The 19,126-nt window shown below is 45.5% G+C and overlaps 1 protein-coding gene across 3 annotated transcripts in view; it reads right to left on the bottom strand.

Annotated features, from left to right (window-relative positions):
* Positions 1 to 4,190: 4,190 nt before the first annotated feature.
* igsf11 (immunoglobulin superfamily member 11) overlaps positions 4,191 to 19,126 on the bottom strand; it is a gene marked incomplete at both ends in the record, with an annotated part of 127,563 nt that continues 112,627 nt past the window's right edge. For 2 of the 3 annotated variants that reach the window (XM_084147855.1, XM_084147856.1), the window contains 5 exons: positions 4,191 to 4,707; positions 6,179 to 6,326; positions 14,723 to 14,845; positions 15,988 to 16,143; positions 16,564 to 16,771. In XM_084147855.1, coding sequence (XP_084003981.1) covers positions 4,191 to 4,707; positions 6,179 to 6,326; positions 14,723 to 14,845; positions 15,988 to 16,143; positions 16,564 to 16,771 — 1,152 coding nt within the window. Of the gene's footprint in view, positions 4,708 to 6,178; positions 6,327 to 14,722; positions 14,846 to 15,939; positions 16,144 to 16,563; positions 16,772 to 19,126 lie in introns of all 3 variants that reach the window. The other variant, XM_084147854.1, reaches the window with a different exon arrangement.

Raw genomic sequence — 19,126 nt, 5'->3', positions numbered from 1 at the left:
AGTTCAAGCAGTTGTGTTTCGGGTCATTAAGGGACAAATCCTAACTTTTATGTTGAATTTTCACTTTGTCTCCCATTGACATCAATGCATGACTAAGTAAAAATGTAAGTGGAAGTTAGGATTCGCTCCAAGAGATGTCTAACAGAGGAAACAGATACCCCCTCACCTCATCTGACTTGAACCTATGGCTCTTTAATAATAGTTTTCAGAGTTAAAGAGCAGGTGTGTCTGTCTGTGACCAGACACAACAAGCTAGTGAACAACCCCAGAGTACATACACAGTGCCTTCTCAGAAAGTATTCACACCCCTTGACTTTTTCCACATTTTGTTGTGCTACAGCCTGAATTTAAAATGGATTCAATTGAGACACCCATTATGTTTTTAGAAATGTTTACAAATTAATTAAAACTGAAAAGCTGAAATGTCTTAAGTCAATAAGTATTCAACCCCTTTGTAATGCCAAGCCTAAATAAGTTCAGGAGTAAAAATGTGCTCAACAAGTCACATATTATGTATTATGTCATGTTTTGTGTGGACCCCAGGAAGAGTAGCTGCTGCTTTTGCAACAGCTAATGGGTATCCTAATAAAATTCCAATACCAATAATAAGTTGCATGGACTCATTCTGTGTGCAATAATAGTGTTTAGCATGATTTTTTGAATGGCTACCTCATCTCTGTACCCCACACATACAATTATCTGTAAGGTCCCCCAGTCGAGCAGTGAATTTCAAACACAGATTCAACCACAAAGACCAGGGAGGTTTTCCAATGCCTCACAAAGAAGGGCACCTATTGGTAGGTGGGTAAAAAAGAAAGCAGATATTAAATATCCCTTTGAGCATGGTGAAGTTATTAATTAAACGTTGGATGGTGTATCAATACACTCAAGTCACTACAAATATACAGGTGTCCTTCCTATCTCAGTTGTCGGAGAGGAAGGAAACCACTCAATGGTGACTTTAAAACAGTTACAGAGTGTGATCGGAGAAAATTGAGGGTGGATCAACAACATTGTAGTTACTCCACAATACTAACCTAATTGGCAGAGTGAAAAGAAGGAAGCCTGAACAGAATAATATTCTAAACATGCATCCTGTTTACAACAAGGCACTAAAGTAACACTGCAATGTGGCAAAGTACCACTCTCCATATTCTCCAATGCTTGTAATCATTAAGGACTAGGGAGTTTTTCAGAATAAATTTTTTATGGAATGGAGCCAAGCACAAGCAAAATCCTAGAGAAAACCCTGGTTCAGTCTGCTTTCCACCAGACATTGGGAGATGAATTCACCATTCAGCAGGACAATAACCTAAAACACAAGGCCAAATCTACACTGGAGTTGCTTACCAAGAAGACAGTGAATGTTCCTGAGTGGCCGTGTTACAGTTCTGATTTAAATCAGCTTGAAAATCTATGGCAATACTTGAAAATGGCTGTCTAGCAATGATCAACAACCAACTTGACAGAGCTTGAAGAACTTTGAAAAGAATAATGGGCAAATAATGTACAATCCACGTGTGCAAAGCTCCTGGAGACTTACCCAGAAAGACTGACAGCTGTAATCACTGCCAAAGGTTATTCTAATATGTATTGACTCAGGGGTGTGAATACATATGTAAATGAGACATTTCTGTATTTCATTTTGAATAAATTCAGGCTGTAACACAACAAAATGTGGAATAAGTCAAGGGGTATGCATACTTTCTGAAGGCACTGTACATAAAAGAGTACATACATAAATCATATGGATGCACTCTGACATTGAAACAAGTCTCTGAACACCAAACATACGCAAATAATATTCTCCAAAGTTGTGAGTATTACCTGATCTTACTGAACAGTGTTTTAGTCATGGCAGCTTTCAGAGAGAAAATTAAGCATTTTTTATTATTAAGTTATGAGTATAATCTTGGTTCCCTGACGGACCGAATGAGACATAACACATAAGCCAATGAGCAGGGACCTCAGCCAATGAGCTGAGTGTGCAACAGAAAAGGAACAGTTTGATAAAGGTCTATCTTGTACATCAACAAGTCCTCCAAATGTGGTTCACCTGGTTGGTCTTTATTGCTTCAGGCAAAAAGTTCTGCTTACCATCCATTGCTTTTGTTGAGGAGGATTAATTGAATACGTCTAATGGATTCTTTCTGGAGCATATTTCAGTGAACTTCAATAACACTTACTTTGAGCACATTGAATGGCCGAATTCATACTGTAGAGACCACAGCTATCATTGGGTACAGTATATGTAGAGACTGAACGAGAAAGATCCTGATACCAAATACAGGAGATGCTTTTTCTCAAGAGTGAAGTGTTTTTTTACCCTAAAATGAATAGTACAATTTTTAAAATGTAATATCACACAATATCAAAACAATTTGTCTTTCAAATGAAATATTAAGTTGAATATTAGTAAGACTTTCAATGCAAAGAGCAGGATAGATAATATTGTACAATTCATATAAAACTTAAATCAGCAGTTAGTTTCAGGTCTAAAAACGGTCTAAAAAATATGGCCCCCAAAACGTTCTGATTCTTACCTTAGTAGCAACACTTTACAACACTGCTGGAAAAACCTAGATATTTCATTACAGGTGGTATTCATTTCATTTTCAACTATCATTGGGGATATTTAAGTAACTTATTTTAATGCTTGAATTTTGGAGCTGTGAAAAATTCCAAGTGCCCTGGAAAACAATTGGTAAGAGTATACATTTATTTACCCTAGGGCTAAATCATTATTACCATCAAGAGATGCAGACAGTCATTTTAGTATACGGGTTTCTGTGATACTTTGCCATTTTGTATTGCACTGCCCAAACTTGCAGCTGCACCCACAGAGGACACCTAGTTGTAAAAAACAGACATCCCTTCTTTACGAACGCAAGACAACAGTCTACAACAGTCTACAAAACCCAGTTTAGTGTCTGTTAACAGAAATGAATAGACCTCTTAAATTAAGACACACGAGTTGTAAAATATGCATCCATTGGAAATAAGTATTTTTCTTCAATTCACAACCTAGCCTACCAGTAGTTACAAAACAGTAATTGTTAGCATTCTCAAGGGAAATCCCCTTTAAATATAATTTTTCTTAGAAAGGATGTATGAAATAAGATGCCCCCTATGTTTTCTTGTCAAAGCAGCACTGATGTGAGATTGGATTTTGTTAGAACAAATCAGCAGCATATTTACAATAGCACGTACTTCCATAAACACTGTCAGTATGTCTCAAACTGCAGATTCAAGTTTCAGGGAAAGGTTTTTTAACATAATGGAATCTTGAGGTAAGACCATAGTTATCAATACTGGACCTAATCAATGTAAATGCTGAACCCTTACAAGTTTGTGCTGGAGAGGCTACATCGCTCCCATTTGTAACACTGTCGAGGTAAGGGGATGCATTCAGTAAGACCGTTCTATAAGACATTTCTTCAGAGGAGTTGGTGATGAAAGTGTGTTACCGTGCAAAAACAAATGAACATGTTGAAGTTGGAGCTAATAGACAGAATCAGAAAACCCCTGTCCAGTCACGGGACCAGCCTACTGTGTTGTGCCATTCTGTTGTCTCTGCCATTTGTTACTTCACTAGAAATCCCTTCCGTAACTCTCTGCTCTTCTAAGGCCATTTCCGCCACTATGCTTCTGTTCATGTAAGACCACTGCAGTGAATCAAAGAACATCTCTGTAATTTTTTAAGATACAAAACAATTATTATCACCGCAATAGCTGAGTGATATGAAATAATAGCAAGAATCTGGTTGTTAGTTTTCAATGGAATATACATGCACGATCGGATGCTTCTCCATGGGACTTGCACGGCTTGGAGTGTCTAGATGTGGTTAAAACAGAGATTAAACGGTTAATGCTCGCTGTCGTGATGAGTCCAAAACCCACAGTCACAATCACCTGAAACGTCAGAAGATTATGTGTGACTTTTGTGCGATAATCCCACTGGTTACAGCCATTCAATCCAAGGAACCAGTGAGAAGAAGAGATACAAAACCAACCAATAGGAATAGAACACCTGGTGCTGCTTTCAAACAGGTTCCTGTACTTGGAGACGTTGGCATTAGATGAAGTCGGTATTGTAAAATCCTGTTTATGAGTTATAAATTGAGAAAAAGAGAAAGAGAAGCAGAGAAGAAGTGGGGAGGCAGGCTGGTTCAGCCCAGTAACAGTTTACTTTAGACCAGAGAGCCTGCTCTGCTCTGGGCTGGCACCATGACGGGTACGGCGCCCATGCGCTCCAGCGTGGCCTGGCTTACGGCGTACGAGTGCGTGTACCCACCGTGCGATGCCACCGTCACGGGCTTCAGGCTCACCGAGCCATTGCTGCGCACCATCGTGGGAGGGGAGGGGGCAGAGTTGGTGGTGACCACCAGAGTCTTGGGCGGGGGGAGGGTGTGGCTACCATTGGAGTAGGCCTGGCGGGCGGAGCCCTGCGGCACCAGCGTCCCGTGTCCTGTGTGAGCTGCATGTCCCCCCGTTTGACCTGTGTGACCCGCCTGCCCCGTAGAGAACGTCTGGCGCGTGTCGCCGTTGTAGCGGGTGTAGGAGTTGGTGTCGTAGTTGGGCTTGGGGTTGTGCCAATAGCGACTGTTGTAGGTGTTGGTGGACGTTAGGGTGTCGTTCTCAGAGGATGAGGCGTCGGCGTGAAATGCTTTTACTGACGACGACCTCTTAGGGGGCAGGTCGTCCTCCCTGTAAAGCACAAAGGGCACGGGGAGGTCACTATAGGGACTACAGAAATGACAGGAGGTTAAAATTCACTGTTAACAGTTTTTTATATCCAACCCAATCTCTTAAGTAATATGTCACTCTTTAACGTATTTCCATCAGCATCATATGTGACATACGTATTTGGTGCTTTACGTTAACAAGTGTGTTGCAACATCCAAATATCATCTTAATACTCAATTAGGTTTCTCTTACAATTCTGACTGTTTAGTCAATGCCCTATGATGTAATTTGCAGCTTAAGTTCCACTGGGTCTTCTTCTTCTTCTTCTTCTTCATGTTTGACTGAGCTGTTAATGAAAACGCTAGTCGGAAATGGACTTATATTTGCAAATATTGGGATTGTTTCAAAAAAACAATGTTTCTTTCAAACAGTTTTTTAAAGGTTATAAACTTTTAAATAGGCACATCTATTTGTAACACCAGTCTGAGTAGTCAGTGTTCCTTACTGTGAATGTTTAATGGAAAAACGTTTTCAAGAAGATTTTGTGTTTGATCTCCACTAATTAGATATAACACTATTTTGAACACTCTCTTTTTGCAGATGAAACTTAGTGGACCTGATAGCGATGGAGATGTCGCTGATATAAAAAAGGGATTTAAGTGAGACCGTCTATTAAATGAGCATGCAATATGCATGACTTATCTTATGTACGACTTAGAAATGAATAGTTAAACAGCTACGGGGCACCTTTTGGCAAACCTACATTAGCCAGAGAGATAATATTTATTTCTGGCTTCAGATGAGCCACAGTGGCCTGTTGTGTTTGATGATCAACAACCACAACTAATGTTCATTATAAATACAATATTGGTATCTTACTAGTCTGAATAGTGCTTGTAGTGATTGGGAAGGCCTAAATGACAAGTGGTTAAAAACTGGAATGACAAAAGAACGGTTTAGGAGGTCCATTCTTAAAATGTGTATCACTCTATGAGGAGTGACATTCACTTCCACAGCTTGGTCCTGATCAATTTTGTTAGAGAAAATGTCAAATGTCAGTGGTATAAGTGCAGAGGCACCACACTGAGACAACATTTAAATTCAGGGACATTATCATCACCCAAATGAGGCAGCAGTTATCCCACTAGCTCAGAGCTGAAACATTTCAACAATGATTTATCTACAAATTGATTTATGAAGTCATTTAGGGGAAGAATAGCAGGCCATTTATACAAGCGACAGAGAATTCACATAGTGATGAAGAAAAGTCTGAACACCTGAACAAATGGATAAAACTAACTTCAAAAGGGTAATCGTCCAATTTCAAGGATACAGTATATCTCCGTTTTCAACACATATCTACTACATACTCTATGTAGCCTATCAAATGCACGGCACCAGAACAGTTATGGTGAGTTCAGAGTCTAATGTTTAGACTAGTGTGTTGCTATGGAAGAAATGGAAGAAAGCAGGAAGTCAATGGAAGACCCACCTGATCTCGTTCGGTATCTCCTCCTCCTCGTATTTGTTCTTGTTCTTCCAGTAGAAGAGTGTCACCAACACCAGTAGGGAGCAGATGATGACAGCCAAGACGCCCGTGGCGATGGTGCCAACTATGAGACCCACACTCTGGAGCTGGGCTGAAGGACCAGGGGAGAGAGAGGGAGACTAAGTCCTGGGGTATTTTCATTAAGTACAAAACAGAAGAAAATGAACTACCTGAACTTATAATAATAATAATATGCCATTTAGCAGACGCTTTTATCCAAAGCGACTTACAGTCATGCGTGCATACATTTTTTTGTGTGTACTTCTCCAATATGAAACACTTGTTTTCCAATGCAAAACGTTTTGCTCGGTGTGCCCTAATGAACAGGACCCAGATCACACACGACCAGTTATGCCGCTACGAGAACTACTTTCAAAACTGCTAGCTCCTGAACCTCAGCACAAACACCTATTCATCTGTGGCATGAAGCCACTCTAATAAGGCCTGCATTAAGACATTAATAAAACATTGAGGAGCTTTGGTTGAATGCCAACAACATGCCCAGTGGTTCTCCAGGACCTGTAATGATGTCCTCACTCACCCCCCCAGGTAAACACTTTGAAGAGGGAGGGAGAGGAAAAGCTGTGTGTGCACAGGGAGTTTGTGCTGTCTGTGAATATTTCATAATGAGTTAAATACACACAGTGGTCACTGTCTATTTGATCAGGCAACTTTGTGTTTGTGTATGGGTGTGGTGTAGAATCAGGCGCAGGCAGCAGAGGGTAAGTCCAACAAGACTTTACTGAGCACGAAAATTAATCCAAAACAGCCCGGAGGCAAAAAGACGCACACAGGCGTAACTACAAGCGCACACACAGGTGCGTAAATCTCTCCTCACACAACAAGGAGGAAGCTCAGGGAAAATAGCGTACCGACACGGGTAGCGCAACCACGACACGAACAATTACACACAACACAAACCTAACAACAAGGAAACTAAATAGGGTGCTAAATGAGACCTAACACAAAACAGGTGTGACTAACAGACAAAACCAAACAAACAAGAAACATCGAGCGGTGGCAGCTAGAACTCCGGAGACGACGACCGGCGAAACCTGCCCGAACAAGGAGGAGGAGCCGCCTCGGCCGAAACCGTGACAGTACCCCCCCCTTGACGCGCGGCTCCAGCCGCGCGCCGCCTCCGGCCTCGGGGACGACCAGGGGGACGCGGAGCAGGGCGCGTAGGATGACCACGATGGAATTCGGTCATCAGGGACGGATCCAGAATGTCCCTCCTTGGCACCCAGCACCGCTCCTCCGGACCGTACCCCTCCCACTCCACGAGATATTGGAGACCCCCCATCCGGCGTCTCGAATCCAGGATGGTCCGAACCGTGTACGCCGGAGCCCCCTCGATGTCCAACGGGGGCGGAGGAGTCTCCTCAATCTCAAAGTCCTGGAGTGGACCAGCTACCACCGGCCTGAGGAGAGACACATGGAACGAGGGGTTAATATTCTTGTAATCAATAGGTAGTTCTAACCTGTAACTCACCTCGTTCAATCTCCTCAGGACTTTAAAAGGCCCCACAAACCGCCGACCCAGCTTCCGGCAGGGCAGGCGGAGGGGCAGGTTTCTGGTTGAGAGCCAGACTCGATCTCCAGGTGCGTACACTGGCCCCTCACTGCGGTGTAGGTCGGCGCTCGTCTTCTGTCGACGTATGGCACGCTGCAGATGGACGTGTGCAGCGTCCCACGTCTCCTCCGAGCGCCGCACCCACTCATCCACAGCGGGGGCCTCGATCTGGCTCTCATGCCATGGTGCCAGAACCGGCTGGTACCCTAATACACACTGAAAAGGGGTTAGTTGGGTGGAGGAGTGGCGGAGAGAGTTCTGTGCCATCTCGGCCCAGGGCACATATCTCGCCCACTCCTCCGGCCGGCCCTGACAATATGACCTCAGAAACCTACCCACATCCTGGTTGACTCGTTCAACCTGCCCATTACTCTCCGGGTGGTAACCCGAGGTAAGGCTCACCGAGACCCCCAAACGTTCCATAAATGCTCTCCAGACTCTGGAGGTAAACTGGGGGCCTCGATCGGACACTATATCCTCGGGCACCCCGTAATGCCGGAAGACGTGAGTAAATAGAGCCTCAGCGGTCTGTAGGGCCGTAGGAAGACCCGGCATGGGAAGGAGACGACAGGCCTTCGAGAACCGATCCACAACGACCAGGATGGTGGTATTCCCCTGTGAGGAGGGAAGATCGGTAACAAAATCCACCGAGAGGTGAGACCAGGGTCGTTGTGGAACGGGCAGGGGCTGTAATTTACCCCTGGGCAAGTGTCTGGGCGCCTTACACTGGGCACACACTGAGCAGGAGGAGACATAAACCCTCACATCCCTGGCTAACGTTGGCCACCAGTACTTCGTACTAAGGCAGTGCACCGTCCGGCCAATACTCGGATGTCCAGAGGAGGGGGACGTGTGAGCCCAATAAATCAGCCGATCCCGGACCTCGAGCGGGACGTACACCCGACCCACCGGACACTGTGGAGGACTAGGCTCGGTGCGTAACGCCCGCTCGATCTCCGCATCGACCTCCCACACCACCGGTGCCACCAGACAAGACTCCGGTAGTATGGGAATGGACTCCACGCACCTCTCCTCCGTGTCATACCGACGGGACAGAGCATCTGCCTTCCCGTTCTGGGACCCAGGGATGTAAGTGATCTTGAACACAAACCGGGCGAGAAACATAGTCCATCGAGCCTGGCGAGGATTCAGTCTCCTAGCTGCCCGAATGTACTCCAGGTTACGATGGTCGGTCAGAATGAGGAAAGGGTGCTGAGCCCCCTCAAGCCAATGCCTCCACACCTTTAGGGCCTGTACTACGGCTAACAGCTCCCTGTCCCCTACGTCATAATTCCGCTCCGCCGGACTGAGCTTCTTAGAATAAAAAGCACAGGGGCGGAGCTTAGGTGGTGTACCAGATCGTTGAGAAAGAACTGCCCCGATACCGGCCTCAGACGCGTCCACCTCAACTTGGAAGGGTAAAGTGGGATCCGGGTGCGCCAACACCGGGGCCAAGGTAAACAGGTCCTTCAGTCTCCCAAAGGCCCTGTCCGCCTCAGCTGACCACTGCAAGCGCACCGGACCCCCCTTCAGAAGAGACGTTATGGGAGCTGCCACCTGTCCAAAACCCCGGATAAACCTCCGGTAGTAATTCGCAAAACCCAAGAACCGCTGCACCTCTTTAACCGTAGTTGGGGTTTGCCAATTACGCACGGCGGACACTCGGTCCACCTCCATTCTCACCCCTGACGCAGACAACTGGTAACCCAAAAAGGAAACTGACTCCTGGAAGAACAGACATTTCTCAGCTTTGACATACAGGTCATGCTCCAACAGTCTCCTCAATACCCTGCGCACCAGGGCTACATGCTCGGCCCGAGTAGCACTGTACACAAGAATATCATCTATGTACACCACTACTCCCTGCGCCTGCATGTCCCGGAAAAGTTCGTCTACAAACGATTGGAAGACTGATGGAGCATTCATTAACCCATATGGCATGACGAGATACTCGTAATGGCCGGATGTAGTACTAAATGCTGTCTTCCACTCATCGCCCTCCCTAATGCGCACCAAGTTATATGCGCTCCTGAGATCCAATTTTGTGAAGAACCTTGCCCCGTGTAAGGACTCCGTCATGGTCCCAATCAGAGGAAGTGGATAGCTGTACTTCACCGTCACCTGATTGAGACCGCGGTAATCAATACACGGACGCAAACCTCCATCCTTTTTCTTCACAAAAAAGAAGCTCGAGGACGCGGGAGAAGTGGAGGCCCGTATGTATCCCTGTCTCAGAGACTCGGCAATGTAAGTCTCCATTGCCCTTTTCTCCTCCTGTGACAAAGGATACACATGGCTCCGCGGAAGTGCTGCTCCTGTCTGGAGGTCTATCGCACAATCCCCTTGTCTATGAGGTGGCAACTGTGCCGCTCCGGTCTTACTGAACACGAGCGCCAAATCCTCATACTCAGGAGGAATGTGCAGTGCTGGCATCTGGTTCGGACTCTCCACCGAGGTCGCCCCTACGGAAACACCCAGACATAACCCCTCACACTGAGCAGACCACCCTTTAAGAGCTTTCTCTCGCCACGAAATAGTAGGATCATGGGTCATCAACCAGGGAAGCCCCAGTACCACCGGATACGCAGGAGAGTCGATAAGATAGAGTTGAATCGTCTCCTCATGACCCCCCTGCGTCATCATCCTAAGTGGCGCTGTGACCTCCCCAATCAACCCAGATCCTAACGGACGACTATCTAGGGCATGTACAGGAAAGGGTTTTTCGACTGGAAGGAGGGGAATCCCTAACTTAACACAGAATCTCCGGTCTACAAAATTCCCAGCTGCGCCTGAATCGACTAGCGCCTTATGCTGGGACCGAGGTGCAACCTGTGGGAAACAAACAGGTAAGGTAATGTGAACGACAGAAAGCTCTGGGTAAGTAGGGCGCCTACTCACCTGGGTGGACTCCCCACTGTATGACCTGCTCTCTCCCTCACCAGGGGACCCTCCCCAGCACCTAGCCGCGGTGTGCCCTCCGCGCCCACACTTGGTGCAGGAGACTGCCCCCCTCGGGCTCCTACCTCTTCTCCCTCTAGCGCCAGCACCTCCAAGCTCCATCGGACACTGCTCGGAGGCGCTGGAGGGTGGAATGGGGGGCCCCCACCTGGGACGTCCGCGGGTCGCCAGCAGGTTGTCCAGTCGAATGGCCATGTCCACCAGCTGGTCAAATGTTAGTGTAGTGTCCCTGCAGGCTAACTCCCTGCGGACGTCCTCCCGAAGGCTACATCTGAAGTGGTCTATGAGGGCCCTCTCATTCCACCCCGCATCAGCCGCTAGAGTCCGGTGGTGAAGGTGATGGTGCGATAGGTGGGGCTATGGGAACCCCGCTGGTCTCCCATCGACGAAGGGTGTCCATGACGCCCTCCAAGGCGTGCCCGATACGGTTGATCCGGTGCTCGTGTCCAAGGAGACGCTCCTCCATGGGGTCGACGGGTGCTCCTGCTGATTCCATTCTATGGTGTGTAATTCTGTCACGGTGCTGTGTATGGGTGTGGTGTAGAATCAGGCGCAGGCAGCAGAGGGTAAGTCCAACAAGACTTTACTGAGCACGAAAATTAATCCAAAACAGCCCGGAGGCAAAAAGACGCACACAGGCGTAACTACAAGCGCACACACAGGTGCGTAAATCTCTCCTCACACAACAAGGAGGAAGTTCAGGGAAAATAGCGTACCGACACGGGTAGCGCAACCACGACACGAACAATTACACACAACACAAACCTAACAACAAGGAAACTAAATAGGGTGCTAAATGAGACCTAACACAAAACAGGTGTGACTAACAGACAAAACCAAACAAACAAGAAACATTGAGCGGTGGCAGCTAGAACTCCGGAGACGACGACCGGCGAAACCTGCCCGAACAAGGAGGAGGAGCCGCCTCGGCCGAAACCGTGACATTGTGTAAACAAAGGTACTTGCACTATTATGATAATACAATACATTGAATATATCCATGGATGCTAATGGTTCTATTATGCTACCAAAAACTTAATAGTGAATTGTGGGAAAGATTTAAGTGGACTGAAGTGTGATTTAATTTGGATGTACCAGTCAAAAGTTTGGACACATCTACTCATTCCAGGGTTTTTCTTTATTTTTACTATTTTCTACATTGTAGAATAATAGTGAAAATAAAGACATCAAAACTATGAAATAACACATATTGAATCATGTAGTAACCAAAAAAGTAGCCACCCTTTGCCTTGATGACAGCTTTGCACACTCTTGGCATTGGAAAAACTCTTGAATGAGTAGGTGTGTCCAAACTGTTGACTGGTACTGTATGTCTATTATGACGTTTGAATTTTTGCATAATATCTGTACCATAATACCTATAATACCTGTAACATTGTGCTTTTATCAGAAAACGATTTGTTGTGAGTTTTAAAAACCACAAAAATGTGTATTAATTCTAGCCATTTCCACTATGAGGGACGTTTAGGTCAGTCTGTTGTCCTATAGCTCAGAGAGTAGTACAGTGGCAGGTGTTTAATCATACATGCTGCAACACACACTGGGAAAATGATGCTGTCATTGTTTACAGCTGAACAGATGGCTGAGTGGCGATAAAGGTTTATAGGATCACTCTCCTGATCAAACAGTGGGTACCTCCCTGACAGAGCCCCCGAGCCTCTGTCAGAGCACTCACCAGAGCCACAGCCGCCCTGCCGGTGACAACCGGTGACATGCCATTTACTCCTTGACAATCACAAACCCCAAACGAGCCACTCACTAAAGTTGTCACTGGTGTCAGCGACTGTCTACTCTAAGGCAGGGTCAGGCGAGTGCAGTAGCAGCATACTAACTCAGGTTACATTGTTACTACCCACTGGCAGGGGTGGAATTGGGAGAGGGGGAGCATAGGAACAAAGTTTTCCTAGAGTAGCTGAAAGTTTGGACTAAAAACAGACAAAAGATAACTAAATGTAAAATATACTGTCCGTGAAATGTATGTAATATGTTTAAGCTGGAAGTGGAAGCCAAATTATTGTTGTCCATTAGTTTACTCCAATTGGGGGAGGGGTGGTACGGTTAGGGGAAAATAATAAAGAAGGAAAATATATTTAAAAATATATATATTTAAAACAATGTAGTGCCTACGGAAAGTATTCAGACCCCTTGACTTTTTCCACATTTTATTACGTTACAGCCTTATTTTAAAATGGATTTAAAAAAAATTATCCTCAGCAATCTACACACAATACCCCATAATGACAAAGGGAAAACAAGTCTTATTTACATAAGTATTCAGCCCCTTTGCTATGACTCGAAATTGAGCTCAGGTGCATCCGGTTTCCATTGATCATCCTTGAGATGTTTCTACAACTTGATTGGAGTCCACATGTGGTAAATTCAATTGATTGGACATGGTTTGGAAAGGCACACATCTGTCTATATAAGGTCCCACAGTTGAAAGTGCATGTCAGAGCAAAAACCAAGCCATGAGGTCGAAGGAATTGTCCGTAGAGCTCCGAGACAGGATTCTGTCGAGGCACAGATCTGGGGAAGGGTACCAAAGAATGTCTGCAGCATTGAAGGTCCCCAAGAACACAGTGGCCTCCATCATTCTTAAATGGAAGAAGTTTGGAACCACCAAGACTCTTCCTAGAGCTGGCCGCCCGGCCAAACAGAGCAATCGGGGGAGTAGGGCCTTGTTCAGGGAGGTGACCAAGAACCTGATGGTCACTCTGACAGAGCTCTAGAGTTCCTATGTGGAGATGAGAGAACCTTCCATAAGGACAACCATCTCTGCAGCACTCCACCAATCAGGCCTTTATGGTAGTGGCCAGATGGAAGCCACTCCTCAGTAAAAGGCACATGACAGCCCGCTTGGAGTTTGCCAAAAGGCACCTAAAGACACTCAGACCATGAGAAACAAGATTCTCTGGTCTGATGATACCAAGATTGAAATCTTTGGCCTAAATGCCAAGCGTCACATATGTAGGAAACCTGGCACTATCCCTACGGTGAAGCATGGTGGTGGCAGCATCATGCTGTGAGGATGTTTTTCAGCGGCAGGGACTGGGAGACTAGTCAGGATCGAGGCAAAGATGAACGGGCAAAGTACAGAGAGATCCTTGATGAAAACCTGCTCCAGAGCGCTCAGGACCTCAGACTGGGGCGAAGGTTCACCTTCCAACAGGACAACTACCCTAAGCACATAGCCAAGACAACACAGGAGTGGCTTCGGGACAAGTCTCTGAATGTCCTTCAGTGGCCCAGCCAGAGCCCAGACTTGAACCCGATCAAACATCTCTGGAGAGACCTGAAAATAGCTGTGCAGCAACGCTCCCCATCCAACCTGACAGAGCTTAAGACGAGCTGCAGAGAAGAATGGGAGAAACTCCCCAAATACAGGTGTGCCAAGCTTGTAGCATCATACCCAAGAAGACCCAATGCTGTAATCGCTGCCAAAGGTGCTTCAACAAAGTACTGAGTAAAGGGTCAGAATACTTATGTAACTGTGATATTTCAGTTCTTTTTTTACATAAAAAATTAGCAAACATTTCTGAAAACCTGTTTTTGCTTTGTCATTACATAATTGTGTAGATTGATGAGGGAAAAAAACGATTTAATACATTTTAGAATAAGGCTGTAACGTAACAAAATGTGGAAAAGGTCAAGGGGTCTGAATATATATATGGGGTATTGGAAATGCTGTAGACAATTACATTGATAGAAGCCACAGTCTATCTGCAATATTAAAGCTGATTTACCCCCTAAAAAAAAAACATTCCTGGAGGAGTATTTCCAGAGTGAAATCATTTTAAACAATAAAATGTGTATTTTTAAGGTGAAGTCCAAGGATTTAACATTGATAAGTTCCATGAGTGTTGTATTTTAATGTTATTTTTTCGAGTGGTACTGCACAAAGCCGTGCTTATGTCATCATGATGTTGGGTACTTACGTGCCACAACCTGCAGGTTGAGTAGACAGGTGCTCTTGCCAATGGCGTTGGTGGCTGTACACTGGTACAGACCAGATGTACTGGTACTGATGTTCCTCAATGTTACGGTCCCTTGCATCTGGTCTGGGGTTTAAACACAAACCATGCCAGTCTGGGGTTAAAACATCACTGGGGAACACCATCAACAATCCCAGAACAAATAGACAAGACACAAAAACATGTCATTAAAATACATTGGGATTAAATATGCATGAAATTCCTTTTGGACTAATAATTAATGTAACCATTTGTTTGTAACGTGTTCAAAAACATTCATACATTACTTACATAATTGAAATAACCAAAATAATTTCTAATCATTTAGGCAGTTGAAATAATTGTTGAGCACAGCTTACTTATTAGTATTATGCAGATATGTTACTTCAAATAACAGCATTATTCAAATTGCTTTAGGATATGGTACAGTAACTGGGACTACTGGCAAAAACCCAATAGAGGGCACCAAATCACTTACCGTAAAACGGCTGGTGTATATTTTGTCCGTTATACAACACCTTGCTGATATAAACCCAGTTACAGTGCCATTGTTCATACGTCTGATACTTTATGGAGTAATATGTTATATTACACTACTGTCTTTAAGAAAAGGCTACCATGGGAGCTTGGAACAAACCACATAAGCACTAAATCCAGATTACTGGCCTAGATTTCACCACTACCCTCTTCTCTGCAACATGAGCTGTTTTGCAGACAGATATCATGGTGGCAGTGTTGGTACAGTTGATATCTACTGTGTAAAACAACACAGACAGGCAGGAGGATGAGTAACGAAGGAAACCTAAGCCGATTGGTTATTGTGGAGTGTAGCCTTGTGTTGAAGTGAGCAGTAGTGTAGTACGGTGAGAATCACACTGTGATGTGATGACACAGCTGGAGAGAGCGAGGAGAGGCCACTGCACGGCTCACACACACACACAAAACTGGGTCTGTATTCAAAAAAAAATGTCTCAGGCGTTGGAGTGCTGATCTAGGATCATAATGAATAAAATGACAGGAACTGTTGACCAGCTGATCCTGGATCAGCACTCCTACTCTGAGATGCTTTGTGAATGCAGGCCCTGAACTGGACCAGGGTGGGTGGTGGCACCCTGAGGGGCAGAGTTGGGGGCGGGCAGGTGGAGCCACGGTGACGTTACCAAAGATACTCGTTGATTTACCAGCGAAGGTGGGGCAAAAGGGCACGCCCACGGCCAGGGGTTTAATACCTTGCATGGCGGTGTGGGGCAGCCTGGGCAGCGACTCCAGCTTCTCCCAGACGTAGCTGGGTGTGGGGATCCCCTCCTCGCTGCTGCACATCAGCATGATGTCAGCGCCCACGTCCAGCGTGCCCTGGATACGGCATGCGGGCACTGAGGGGGGCACTGGAGAGACAAGAGGGAGAGAGAGGGGTATAGTTAGTACCTTATCGATCAGTACAGACAGATCCTAGCCTCCTGAAGGGGCATTTGGTCTCACATTTTACGTTACATTTGAGTAATTTAACAGATGCTCTTATCCAAAGGAGGTCTTGTTTTTATACACATACAGAACTGTGGTGTCCCAACATGCTATAAGAGTAATCTTTAAAACCAGCTTAGGACACTCATTTTGTCAAAATAAAAGCCAATGTCATACAATAGAATTCTTACAATAAGCAATGTGTTTACACTTCCCAGTTTTAATGCATCCATTTTTATCACAGTATGCTATACACAGTAGCCTGGTCTGTAGTCAAGTTAGAGTGGGCAGGCTATATGTGCACCTCCTTCATTGTAATTCTAATGCAGCAGTGTGTGTTTTACCCAGGACGGTGAGGCCGATGACCCCGATGTTGCGCCCCCCTCTGTCGGGGAGGTTGTTGACCAGGCACTGGTAGGTCCCCGTGTCTGACAGCTGGGTGTTGTTGATGAAGATAGAAGCACTTGTGCTGGGCATGGTGGCCACGAAACCCACCCGGCCATTTAAGTGGTTGGCTAGACTGAACACTTGGCCACCTTGGTAGATGATCACCTGACATGAGAAAGACAGAGATTCACTCACACCGTTTCTATGGAATGTCATTAGTTTGACCTAACGATCGAAATGGATCGAAATGTTGGTCATTAGGTGGTCATTAGGAACATACACTGTGTCGGCCTTTCTGTTATTTTTCTAGGATGTGTGAATGACCACTTCTATTTCTATGGAACATCAGAGATTTTCTGTCCACTGTACATCCAGGTGTGAGTTTATGAAACTGTGGCCAACTGTATCCATCCTGGGTTACCTAGATAACAATTGATGCAGAGGTTTATATTGAGATACAAACATAATGCTCTGAATTGATGGATCTTGAGGAAATAAAGGGTATGAATCTGAATGGAAAAACAACCACTGAGGTTAAATGTAATCATCTAAAGTTAATCAAAAGCCTTTCCCTGGTACACACTATAGATCATTCAACAAGTAATGTTTAATTAAGTTATTTAAATTGCAATACTTCATTCCACAGTTAAATAAAACCAAACAACAGAGAATCAACAGCCAGGCAAGTGAGTGCATGAGGATTCTGGACACTGAAGAGTGCAGGTGCAACAGATTTTCACAAGATGGCGACCTAGTGTTGCAGTATAAACTGAAGCATCACTTGACAACTGAAAGGATGATAATACACAGAATATGATCATTTCAAAATGTCCTGAACTATACAAGTATTTTACATTACAACAAGCATGAATTCAAGAGCAGCTTCCAAGCTTAAAAATGGGGAACAGAAAGAGGAGCACAGCTCAAATGGTCAACATACTGTTACAATCATACACAACAAGGAACTAAAACACCAAACTATGGTAACTATGGTAATAATATGAAGAAGCCTAACGCCATTGACATGATCAATTTATCAGCAATGCAATTTCTCTTCAGAAAAGGGATGCCAAAGTGGAAAAACATCAACAAATATATAAGTACTATTGAAATAAAACCTCCTGTTGATTTGAGCTCTTCCGAGCTGCATGTTTGAGAGTCGGAAGGTGTTCAAAAGCTTTTTGTTGCTTTGAACTCTGCTAGAAGCAGCCATTTGCGTGCACCTTCTAAATAAAAAACACCTAGCCCTTCAGCCAGGCACACAAAAGCATCCTGGGGAATCAGGGAGGCTATTCAGCGTTGTTTGAAAGAACCCCCATTGAACTGTTCTGTTCAAAGCACCCAGGGAGCCACAGAACCATCTCAGTAGGGCTGCGTGATCTTCTCCCCTCTCCCTTCCTCCCTCCATCTCTCCCTCTGCACTGCTGCTTAACTGCATGTAAATTGCGGCGCCGCAGTTTCCTGAGTGCTGTACGCTTTGTCCTCTTATGTGCAGATGAATAGGCAGCCCTTCAGCTGTGATGAGACCCAAACGCACCCGCGACCGCAGCAGCCACTGAGTATCTGTGTGCGTGAGATCACCTCTCGCTCTCGTGTTAACTTATATGGCGATCTAACGCGTAGGCGGGAAAAGAGTGCAGATGGCGGTGATCCCTAGTAAGAACTGGCCTGGCCCCAAAGACCATGTCCACTGCCATATCCCTCTGCCATGCCATCCCCTCTCCCTGCCTGTAAACCACTGAACAACCCCCCTCCCAACATTCTCATCAGCCATGACATGGGTTGTATTCATTAGGGCACAACGTATAGCAAAACGTTGCAAAAAGTTAAAAACAAGCATTTCTTATTGGGCAAGTTCAGATAGTTTCGGCCCGTTTTCTTCCGATTCGTGCCTAGTAAATATGACCCTGGTGTATAGTCTCCTGAGTGGCGCAGTGGTCTAAGGCACTGCATCGCAGTGCTAGCTGTGCCACTAGAGATCCTGGTTCGAATCCAGGCTCTGTCAAGGCCGGCCGCGACCGGGAGACTCATGGGCAGCGCACAATTGGCCTAGCGTTGTCCAGGGTAGGGGAGGGAATGGCCGGCAGGGATGTAGTTCAGTTGATAAAGCATGGCGTTTGCAACGCCAGGGTTGTGGGTTCGATTCCCACGGGGGACCAGTATGAAAAAAATAATAATAATATGTATTCACTAACTGTAAGTCGCTCTGGATAAGAGCGTCTGCTAAATGACTAAAATGTAAATGTGTATGAACCTGGTCTGGATCACTTCCTATAACACCTAGCATCAGGATACCGCAGTGTGTTATTAGGGAGTAAAGGAGAACGGACAGATTCATTTCCAAGGCTCTACACACCTGGCCCCACCGTCTGCATGCAATTGGCCATAAAGCGGCAATCAGCAGTTGAAACAATAACAAAGCGTTATCCCCACCACTGTTTCGCTAAAAGCTGAGGGATGGGGCTGGAGACATGTAACCACTCTGAAATTCATAGACAGAGCTATGGATGGAAGTATTGA

Source organism: Coregonus lavaretus (assembly GCF_964263955.1).
Source record: "Coregonus lavaretus genome assembly, chromosome: 30".
NCBI classification, from domain to species: domain Eukaryota; kingdom Metazoa; phylum Chordata; class Actinopteri; order Salmoniformes; family Salmonidae; genus Coregonus; species Coregonus lavaretus.
This window is presented reverse-complemented; position numbering and strand designations above follow the sequence as displayed.